General features: G+C 37.2%; 1 protein-coding gene across 1 annotated transcript in view; it reads left to right on the forward strand.

Annotated features, from left to right (window-relative positions):
• The window catches only part of Klhl28 (kelch like family member 28), a 33,081-nt gene extending 22,867 nt beyond the window's left edge, over window positions 1-10,214 (forward strand). The window contains exons 3-5 of the mRNA XM_057782885.1: window positions 412-855; window positions 2,196-2,404; window positions 5,195-10,214. Of these exons, the coding sequence (XP_057638868.1) occupies window positions 412-855; window positions 2,196-2,404; window positions 5,195-5,358 (817 nt within the window). The 3' untranslated portion in view covers window positions 5,359-10,214. The remainder of the gene's footprint in view (window positions 1-411; window positions 856-2,195; window positions 2,405-5,194) is intronic.
• The last annotated feature ends 1,602 nt before the right edge of the window (window positions 10,215-11,816 follow it).

An 11,816-nucleotide genomic window follows, 5' to 3' on the forward strand; every position in this document is an offset into this window, starting at 1 on the left:
TGGTCTCTCGTGATTTCTTAGTCATGGGACAGATGTATACTACACCTTATTTAGCATTTTCTTTTTGATGAATTATTGTCTTGTGCTCCATTGAGCATTTCTGGATATGCCTACTACAAAATTGTCTATAGTAGATACTCAATAGAGGAGACGCATTAAGTATGAAATTCTAAGTGAAGGTATGTATTTTCAAATTTGTTAGATAAAATTGTGTTCCAGAGTAGCTTGTACCAGTTTATGCTCTTTGCCAGTGTGTCCATGTTTGCACAACACTCTTGGCCGTAGGTATGAAGGTACATCATGATTTATTGTGGTTTGGATTTGCATGACCTTGATTACTAATGCAAGTACACATTCTTGTTGATGAGCATTTGGGTTTTTTAATCTATTATTTTTCTGCTTATTCATTAGCGTGGAGATGTACTTTCCCCAGAATGACTCTTGGATTGGTCTGGCGCCTCTAAATATTCCTCGCTATGAATTTGGAATATGTGTTTTAGACCAAAAAGTCTATGTTATAGGTGGTATTGAGACTAGCGTGCGTCCTGGTGTCACTGTCAGAAAACATGAAAACTCAGTAGAGTGTTGGGATCCTGATACAAACACCTGGACTTCTCTAGAGAGAATGAACGAGAGCCGAAGCACCCTTGGAGTGGTGGTCCTTGCAGGAGAACTTTATGCTTTAGGTGGATATGATGGACAGTCTTACTTGCAATCTGTAGAGAAATACATCCCCAAAATAAGACAGTGGCAACCGGTGGCCCCAATGACAACCACAAGAAGTTGTTTTGCTGCGGCTGTTCTGGATGGAATGATATATGCCATTGGTGGATATGGCCCTGCTCACATGAACAGGTATTTAACATAATAATTGAATTGCTTATGTTTGTAGGTTTTTACAGAAGCACGATTTACAGTCATTTTTGAATTTTAAATAACTTGTGCATATGAATCGACTTTTTAAATATGCTTAAGTGATATTGACAGACATTTGGGAATTTGGACTGTCCTAAGTGTAATTGTTTTTTATCACTGAGATTCAAATCTCTCCTAATAAATTTTATATTCAACTAATGTAGTGAACTACATTTTAGACCTAAAACAAATTAGACAAATTTAGATTTTTATAGGATGCAATTATGTGTGTATCTATGTGTGTGCATGATCTTTTCTTACATTGCTTATTATAATAAAGTAGAAGTGCAATTCATGCATTCCAGCACATTATGAAACATCGCAACATTAACATTTTGGGCCAGTAAGATTGCTCAGTGGGTAAATGTGCTTGCTGTGCCAGCCTGACAAACAGAGTTCAGCCTTTGGACCCCACGATGGGAGGAAAGAGCCATGTCTCCCGTGCTTATCTCTTTCCTGTGCTATCTTCAACCTCATATTTATGTATGTATAGTATTTTTTTAAAGAAGCAGATTTTAAAATTAAAATCTTATTTCATATTCCTTTTTGGATTCTATGGTCATACATAACTAATAATAACATATAGACATGTCGTTACACTATTAGAATGAATGAGAGATTTCTGTACTCTGTAGTATAGTCTTGGAATGAAGGAGAAATATAGGTAAGAAAAGTAAAGTTTACAAGTTACTGACTGGCCGGGTGGTGGTGGCGCACGCCTTTAATCCCAGCACTTGGGAGGCAGAGGCAGGTGAATCTCTGTGAGTTCGAGACCAGCCTGGTCTACAAGAGCTAGTTCCAGGACAGGCTCCAAAGCCACAGAGAAACCCTGTCTCGAAAAACCAAAAAAAAAAAAAAAGTTACTGACTGTATGTACTATGAATCATGGTTCTAAACCTTTGTTTAAAATTGATGTTCTAAAGAATTTTACCTCTTGGAGTGGTATTTCATTGCGAGCAATCTAATGACAGAATTCTCTGCTCATATATACTATACTACCGTTTAGTGTGAGGGATGCGTGCATCCATGAAATTGGTTCTACAACCAATCTCTCATGGATATCTTATCTGACTGTATAAAAGAATGACATGCAGCTATTGTTGTATCCTGTCCGCAAAGCAAACTTATCTACAGATGCCCAAACATTTGGGACAAATTACTATTATTTTTTCTATTTGTTTACTTAGTTTTTTAAACTGTGGTGGGTTTTAGTTTTGCTTTGGCAGAAAAAGTAACAAAATAACCTATGAATTAATTCTTCCTCATGTAAATACTTGCAGTGTGGAACGTTATGATCCAAGTAAGGATTCCTGGGAGATGGTTGCTTCCATGGCTGATAAAAGGATTCACTTTGGCGTCGGAGTTATGCTAGGTTTTATTTTTGTGGTAGGTGGGCATAATGGTGTCTCGCATTTGTCAAGCATTGAAAGATATGATCCTCATCAAAATCAGTGGACAGTGTGTAGACCAATGAAAGAGCCCAGGACAGGTAATAATTACTCATTCATTCTTTCTTTCTTTTGTTTGTTTTGTGGCATTGGAGGGTTGAAACCCAGGCTTGTGCATGTAAATATTCTAGAACTGAACTGTGTTAACTCATGAAACCCCGCATGCAGGGCTGGTCTTTATATTGTGATATTCCTATAACACTAGTGTCTTGGACCTTAACAGTAAGGGTGTTAGTTTACCAGAAAAAGATTTTGTGTAATTGTTGTGTATGTGTGTGTGTGAGAGAGAGAGAGAGAAAGAGAAAGACAGACAGACAGACAGACAGATACACAAAGAAAGAGAGCGAGAAAGAGCAGCAGGCATACAGTATGGTACATGTATGTGGAGGTCAGAGAAGATTTTACAGGAGTTAGTTCTCTGCGGCCTTGTTTTGATTTCATGCTGCCATGCTGCAATTTGGCCTGTAACCTTCCCACCATTTCTCCTGACTCCTTCTGCTTCCCACAGTAAGCTTGAGTGAACGGATATCTTTATTTCATACTGACTTTCTTTCCTTTGGCTGTGTACCAAGAAGTGGGATAGCTGGATGCTATAGTAGTTCTGGTTTTTTGCATTGTGGGGAGTTCCATTCAGATTACAGTTATGGATGGAATGATTTACATTTTCACCAATGGTCTGTCGTTCCTTTTCCCTGTGTCCTCTCTAGCAGGTGTTGTTTTCTTGAATATTAGCCATTCTCATTGGGGTAAGGTGGGATCTCAAGATACTTCTGATCTGCATCACATTGATAGCTAAGGAGTATTGAACATTATTTTCATGTATTTATGATTTGTACTTTTGAGAGTTCTCTGTTTAGTTTGTTTGCTCATTTATTCATTGACTTATTTAGGTTTTTGTTTGAGTCATTTATATTTCTGAATATTAGTTCCTTATTAGATAAATGCCTAGCCTAGATTGTCTTCTGTTTTGCAGGCTGCTGTTTCACTCTGGTAGTAGCTCCGCTTGCCGTCCAGTCTTGTTTACCGTTTACTGCTCACTGAATAGAGAGTTGTTATTCTAACACCTCTGACTTGAACCATTTTCTGTTTGGTTTCTTCTTACAGCTTCAAAACTTCATATCATACATGAAAGGTTTTGATCTGTTTTGAGTTGATTTTTGTCTAGGGTGAGAGACTGGCATCTAGTATTACTCTTCTACATTCAGATTTCTAATTGTCCCAGCACCATTTGTTAAAGAGGCTATCTTTTTTCCGATGTATGTTTTAGCTCCTTGTCAAGGTGACTATAGCTATGGGGATTTATCTCTAGGTCCTCTATTTTATGTGTGTGTTTGTTTTTTTTTTTTTTTTTGGTTTTGCCAAACCATATATTTTTACTGGGGAATTGAGACCGTTAATATTTAGAGCTATTATTGAAGTGTGTATAACGCCTGTCATTTTGGTAGTTCTATGGCGTTAATATTTAGAGCTATTATTGAAGGTGTGTATAACGCCTGTCATTTTGGTAGTTCTATGGTGTCCTCTCAGATCTCTCTTTTTTTTTTTTTTTTTTTTTGGTTTTTCGAGACAGGGTTTCTCTGTGGCTTTGGAGCCTGTCCTGGAACTAGCTCTGTAGACCAGGCTGGTCTCGAACTCACAGAGATCCGCCTGCCTCTGCCTCCCGAGTGCTGGGATTAAAGGCGTGCGCCACCACCGCCCGGCTCAGATCTCTTTTGACTTCATGTCCTGGTGTTATTTGTTCCCTGTGTCCTCTTGAGTATGCTTATCCCTTCCTCAGATTGAAGTATCCCTTCTAGTGTCATCTCTAATAGTCATGGAAATGCATCTTCTGGTCCTGTCTACTTGCTGTTCCACAGATCTCTTCTTCCTGAATAGACATTTCTTTCATAAGTTGGGGAGTTTTCTTCTGTGATTTATTTTACTGACGATATTTTCTGTGCCTTTACCATGATTTTCTTCTTTCACTATCCTCTTTGGGTTCTTTAAACATATTTATAATTTCTGTTTTGAAATTCTTGTCTTGTGAACCAGCTAAGTTTGTTTTTTCAGGATTTCAGAACATTGCATTTAGGAGCGCTGCTTTATAGAGACACTTTGGCTTCCTTATTCCTGATGGTTTTGGGGCCTAGGCATCTAGAGTTTGGTCGTTACTGGTGGGGGTTTTGTTTTTGAATGGATATCTGTTCTCACCTATATCTATACATATGCATATAACATACATACACACAAAAAATAATAGGGAGAGTTTAAGGTAAGTAGAGATAGCAATCTAGAAAAGAGAGAGGAGAGAGAGGCACAGCAAAGAAAGGGAAGGAGGGAAACTATCAGTATCTCTTTCTTTCAAGAAGCACACACACACACACAAAACACACACACACACCATACACACATATACCACACATACACAAAGCAAGTTCCAGGACAAAACAAACAAAAAGTTTAAAAAAAAATAAGTATGCCAGTTACCTTGATCCAACATTGTACTTTCTTTGCATGCATTGAAATGCCACCCTGTACCCTGTGACCAAGACCAATTACTGTGTGTCAAAACTAAAAGCATATTTTGAGAGTATTTTCCTGTAGTAGGGAGGGAGGGAGAGTAGAATAAAGATGGCATGGTGAAAGCAACGACTGCTTTGGTAAAAGGTTTTTGTCTGGTTTGATTTTGGTTTTGTTTTCTCTAGTAAGCCTATATTGCTATATTACCTGTATAATTATAATAGATTGTTGAAATGAATTTTGAAAATGAATTAAAATATAAATTATTCAGTGAGACATAGTCTACTTCATAATTAACCTGTTTGTTCTCCCCTCCCCCACCCCCGTCTTAGGAGTTGGTGCTGCAGTAGTTGATAACTACCTTTATGTAGTCGGTGGTCACTCAGGGTCTTCCTATTTGAACACAGTACAGAAATATGACCCTATCGCAGATACATGGCTGGACTCAGCTGGCATGATATACTGTCGCTGCAATTTTGGATTGACTGCACTTTGAGAAGTGTGAACTCATGGACATTGCACGTGGTGGTGCCACAGGAAAGAGTGCCCAGTGTCCTGAACCTGAAGGCTGCACTGCTTTCTCTGTAACTTGAAGTGGCATGAAGACTCAAAGTCTTGTTGGGTACTTTGAACTGACAAATAGTTTGTCTTGCTCTTGACTATACAGTGAATCAATAATTAAAAAACAAAAGAAAGAAAAAAAAAGGAAAGATCTAACCAATTTAATTGTGCACTTTTCTCCACTAAGACTGGGATAAACTAGTTTTTATATTCCTACATTTAGGGAAAACCTTGCTGCTTTTTAATTTGTTTTCAATAGTTTAAGCTCTTCTTTCTTGATCTGTATCATGATTTACTAGGATGAGAGATGCTGCAGACCTTGGAGTGTAGCAAATGACTGCACAGAGTGTGGCTAGTGATTGTGGAATGTAAATTCATATGCTTCACATTGTTTTTTTTAAAAGGGCTGCTTTTCCTTCGGGTACTTTTAAGGATTGTAAATAACATGTCAGTCCTCTGAGGGCTCTTTCTGCTAGTTGATTTTAGGGCTAATAGTGTGATAAGGTTGCAAAACAATGGCTTTTATTATCATGTTTAGGGCCCTGTTTTAAGATATATTTATTGTTTATGCTTTTTCTATATGGACTGAATGACCTCATCTATGCTTTGTAAAGCATAGAGAGAGAAGTAATCATGTTGTCAGTTTCAGTTGTTTCTTCCTGTTACCCAGCAGGCTTTGGACAGTTAATGTAAATATATTTGAAAGGTGTTTAGTACCACCCTTGATACATATTGTTTTTTTCATATATTCTTAATTTTAATTTTTTTAAAGTTTTAATTTTGTTTTCAGTGTTCAAATAAAAAATGGTGCTAACTGTAGGATGTATAACAAAGCTATAACCAATGTTATTTGGATGTTCAATGTGAGATGCATGATGTACTATGATGATCTTTTTTATTTTTACTGCTTGATTTCATCTGTGCTTTCGAAAAATGTTAGTGAGTATATTAATGTTAGCCTCCAACATCGTCTGAATGGCTTGAGTTATACTCCCATGGTTTTCAGTAGTGACGTAAAGAATGAAGCTTTTTTTGTTCTGTTTTTCTTCCTGTTCTAGAAATTCCTTGCCCTGCAGCACAGAACTACATGCAGTGAATACAGCTGCTAGGCTGGTGTGCATTAATTTGTTCATTTCCGAGGTCACTAAGGATTTTTAACTTATTGAGGAAAACTGGAACTCGATGTTTACTTGACTAAATGGTTCTAAATTTGGTTGTGCTTTGATTAAAGAAACTATCTTTCAAAACAAAACTGTTTGTTACAGCCACTGACAGCTTATTTAAAAAGTAGTTAACTTATTTTAGCATGGTTTAGTAAACATCTATTAGTCTTAGACACATTAACTTGCATTTTGTTACTATGTTGGTACGTGGATTTTCGTATTTAGTAATTTTGTTTTCATTTCCTTTATTTTTTTTCTTTTTCACCTACCTACTCTCTCTCTTTATAACTTCTACAAGACCAGTGAATATTTTTCCTAAGAAAAAAAGCTCATCCTGCATTCTTAAGTGCCATACTAATCTATTGTTAAGAAGCCATTTCTAAGTACAAAGCCTAGCTTTACCTGTTAGCATATATGTTATTATTCAAAAACTATAGTCAGGCAACTTGTAGTTTTTCTTGTTCTTCCATGAACTACCCATTGTAGATTTGAGCATATACTATGAAACTATGTAAAATCATCTTTAGTCATAAAGTAACCATGCTTTACAAATATCTGCACAGATTATGAAGCCTTGCAAGTAATTTTTAGTCTCTTTTAACTTAGAACTCAAGATAAGCTAATAAAATCAACTAAATATTTTCTATGTCGCTTATTTGAATACCTTAGTGACACATAGCAATAACTGTTTCATTGATTTGAACAAATCTGTTGACTAGGAATAAGGTGCACTATTATGGCTGACCTAAACCTTAGTTAAAGAAAAGCATTTTAAAGTTGATTCCAGCACATACTCACTTTTAAATCCCCAGCTTAGATGTTTTTGTCTATATCAGTCAAATTATTAAATGTATTGTTACACTACTTTTCATCTTTTCCTCCCAGAAGTGAAGTTATGTTAGATGCACACACGTCTGTTCTAATCATTCTCTTCCACAGTGCTCTCCTCGTTTATGTTAGATGCACACACGTCTGTTCTAATCATTCTCTTCCACAGTGCTCTCCTCGTATACGTTAGACGCACACGTCTGTTCTAATCATCTCTTCCACAGTGCTCTCCTCGTCTATGTTAGATGCACACGTCTGTTCTAATCATCTCTTCCACAGTGCTCTCCTCGTATGTGTTAGATGCACACGTCTGTTCTAATCATCTCTTCCACAGTGCTCTCCTCGTATACGTTAGATGCACACGTCTGTTCTAATCATCTCTTCCACAGTGCTCTCCTCGTCTATGTTAGATGCACACGTCTGTTCTAATCATCTCTTCCACAGTGCTCTCCTCGTACATTGTTTCTAGTGTGCAGTCCATATGAAATACATAGCCATTTGGTAAGTTAGATCAAAAGTACGTACTGACAATTTTTTTTTTAATCTTAAGTTTTATCTTGCTTTAAAACTGAAGCAAAACATCTTGGGCAACAGTAGGATCATGTTCTGTCAAGAAAGTACAGAGACATACGAAGCAGAAGAAATAGCACTCAGAATTTAGAAATACATGTTATCTTAGAACTCCTGTTCATAGTAACCAGAGCTACTATATGTCCTGACACCTGGAAAGTTTACAACGGAGATTTCTCTTCAAATTTGAGAAGTTTCATATGAATATTGTGCTGGTAAGTTGCAACTGTAAAGCTCCATGTTTCCTATGCAAAAAAGGATGAAATGTTAGATTAAAAATCCCCAGGTTTAATGTTTTTAGAAAAATGTATGTGTGCATACATATATGTATATATACACATATGCATTCAGTACCTATTGGATATATATGTGTGCATATATTCAATTTAAAACTGCCCAGAAATATTTTGGAAAAGAGTGACAGGAAAATAGAAATCTGGTCAATTGCAATGTCACTTGTCTTCTATAATTATGTCAAAGAATGTGTATGCGACATTTGGCTATTTAATATTTATTGTATGTAGTAATAGAACTTTTTAAGGTAAGCCCAAAGGATATTTGCAAATTTCATGTAATTGCTAATATTGCTTTAAATATGAATGAATATCAAATTATAGGATGTAGTATCAAATGATAGGAAACTGGCACTTGGCTTTGAAAAGTTTTAGTAGCTGGGCATATGTGATGGATCTACTATATATGTGTGAGACACCATGTTAGGTGCTGTGGCGGCATCTCCTGAAATGTAGATAGGTTACATTCTTCCCTCAAAAGAGTGAACTGTAACGGAGCTCATTTACTCCAGCAATGATTATGAAGATCTGTAACCTAACTCCTTATTTCTAAAGTCATAGGAAGGGACTTGAAGCGTCGTTTATATACAAACACACACTTAGTGTCCAGTTAGGTTTCGATGACATAAGCCAGACTTGTGGACATTACAGTGTTTATAGAATCCATGTGGGGTCTGCAGACATGTATCATCAGTTAAGACTAACTGCTGCTCTTTCAGAGGACCCAGGATTGGTTTCCAGGACCCAGAGCGGCACACAGCTGTGTTCCACAGCTCCAGATCCAGGGCATCTGATGCCCTTTTCTGGCCTCTCTGGACAACCCCCCCCATATATATATACACACAAATAATTCCTTGAGAAAAAAATATTTCCATGTGTCTTGGTATTGGATGGTATATTTTCGAACGGAAAAACGAAACTAGGAAAGAACACACACAAACCCATTTTCTAGAACATCATGGCTCTGGATAACACTGAGGAAAATACATGTATATCTCATGCTGGCTTCTGCTGTTTTCAGTTGCAGTGTTGGATTCCTGGTATTGTCACCAAAGTGCTCATTTTTAGGAAAGTCAGATTCTACAATAAAGTTACTGCTTAAAGATCAATAAATCTGTGATAGCCTCTCTAGACTTTCAATTCAGAAAGTTACACAGCTATGTGACATGTTACCATCCTGTTCTGCTACTTAACCCTTCTTTTCCCACTACTGTATACAGCATTTTAATTAGACAAGATTTAATGAGATAATGATTCTGTGGCTGGGTATTTATTGGCTCTTCACTTCCAGTGTACTGAGTTCAGTGTTGATATTCACATTTGCAAAATAAATTTAATACATTTTAAATAGAAAACGTTTACAAATCTTACTAGTGTGAAAATGGTCAGATAAAAATCCAGTTTACATCTCTGCAGAGAGAAAAATTGTCACCCATGTCTTTCATATTACCCACCCACGTGTCTTCTGCATTTAATTTTGTCAAGTTACCATGTGTAAAGTCCCACATATTTTAAAATACCAAGCAAAAAGTTCCAAGTTTGCCTTAATATACATGTGAAATTGAAGAACTGGATGACAATGCCTCTATATTTGCCTTATGGATTGTGTCGTGTCATGAACCAGAGATGGCTGTGATTGTAACAGGAGTCTGAAGCATTGTAGATGTGGAGAACCAGCCGGTGTCCTCTGTTGCAAAGAGTGTGGTTGGTTGTTGGTAAGGTTCATGTTGAAATGTTTTTGTACCTGTGTTTTACCTCTGAATAGATATTTTTAGCATCAGGGTTTTATTTTATTTTTGTTTACATAGTAAAGTGGCATTTAACTTGTTGAAGATTGTATTTTTTTTATTTTATTTTAAGAGTTCTTTGTGCATATTATTGTGGTAATGCTCTGTAATGGTTATAGTTATATTTCATTTAATGTGAAGTGTTTAAAATAAAACTGAAAAATGTACGTTTGTATCATGAAATAATTATTGTGAACTGCATTAGTCTTTGTCATGTTCAGCTCTTAAGTCATTCCTAAGTTCTTTTGGATGCATGGAGAGATGAATGTTGCATGGTTGGACAAATGGACGGGTGGATGAATGTCTCAAAAGAAAAGGAGCAGAGGTTTCACAGCACGAGCCTGTAACCCTAGTGCAGGAGGTCAGGTTAACTTAGTCAGATCTGAAATCAGGAATGGGCCTGCATTCCTACAGCTTGCTCCAGGGTTGAACTCCTAACAGCATCTAGAAGAAAAATCCGCTGGGGGAAAAAGAGCCTGCCTAAGGGAGGATACCCCAGCAATGATCCAGGAAAGGGTGGGCCCAGGATCCAGAGCCTACAGCAAGCTCCCAGCTGTTGGTTCACCCAAATCCCTGGGAGCTGTTCTAATAGAGGTTGTAGTTTTTGTCCCCAGCCCCTCCTTTCTCCCACCTCACTTCCTCTGCTTCCTAACCCTCCACAGTGTATAGTTTGTATTTTCCCAAAGGGGCTGACTTTTGACAAGGGACAATGGCCAGCCTGACACCTCAACTGTGAGTTATGTGAGTGCCAGCTCACTGTCCTTTGCCTGATAAATTTTGTTTGAAAAAAAAATTTACTAATTTTTTTTCTATGACACATTTTTCTTCCCCTCAACTCCTCCCAGATTCTCCTATTTACCCAACTCATGCTCTAGTTTTAACAAATAAAAAGCAAAGCAAAAATAGCAAGAAATGCACAAAATTAGAAACCAAAATATATAAGCAGAAGACCAACAAAATAAGCAAAGCAAAAGCACAAAGCAAAACTGCAAAAATACCATTGAGTTTGTCTTGTGTTGGCCATTTACTGAGCATGGGCCTTACTCCTGTGGTCATGTGTGGTTAATATACGCAGGGAGTCCATTAGGGAAAAGTGATTTTTCCTTTGCAATGGCTATCCACTGAAAGTTGCTTTTTGGTTATGGATGAGAGCTTGTGTCTGCTTCCCTTAGTGCTGTGACTCTCTCTGCAATGAACCCGTGCAGGCCCTGAGTGTGTTGAGCCAGTTTCTGTGACTTCACATGTTATGCCTACCTTCTTGATACTGGAAATTCAGACTTAAATTTGGAACTTAACAGATACAGCCTAAAATATTTAAAATGTATTGTACATGAAGTCAAGTATATTAAGAAGCATCTTCAAAGGAGTTAATTTCAATATTTTGGTAGTGAATTAGTTTAATTTGACTAATTTCAATATTTAATTTCTTTTGGGTGGGTACTAGTTTTGTTTTTCGTTTTTGAGACAGGGTCTGTTTTCATAGCTCAGGCTGTCCTGGAACTCATTATGTAGACCAAAGTAGCCTTGAACTTGGAGAGCCACCTGCCTCTGCCTCTCAAGTGTTGAAATTAAAATATGTGCACCACCATGCCAGAGTGAAATTAATATTTCTTGTTTAAGCAGATGCTTTCAAGTTCTGCTCATTTTCCCTATGGCATCCCAGAGATCATCCACGTTAGCAGGAGTCACTGTAAGATCAGTTTAGTAATTGCAGGTAAGGAAAGAAGGTCAAAGAGTGGTATTAACCACTTG

This window comes from Chionomys nivalis, chromosome 10 (genome assembly GCF_950005125.1).
Source record: "Chionomys nivalis chromosome 10, mChiNiv1.1, whole genome shotgun sequence".
Classification (NCBI taxonomy): domain Eukaryota; kingdom Metazoa; phylum Chordata; class Mammalia; order Rodentia; family Cricetidae; genus Chionomys; species Chionomys nivalis.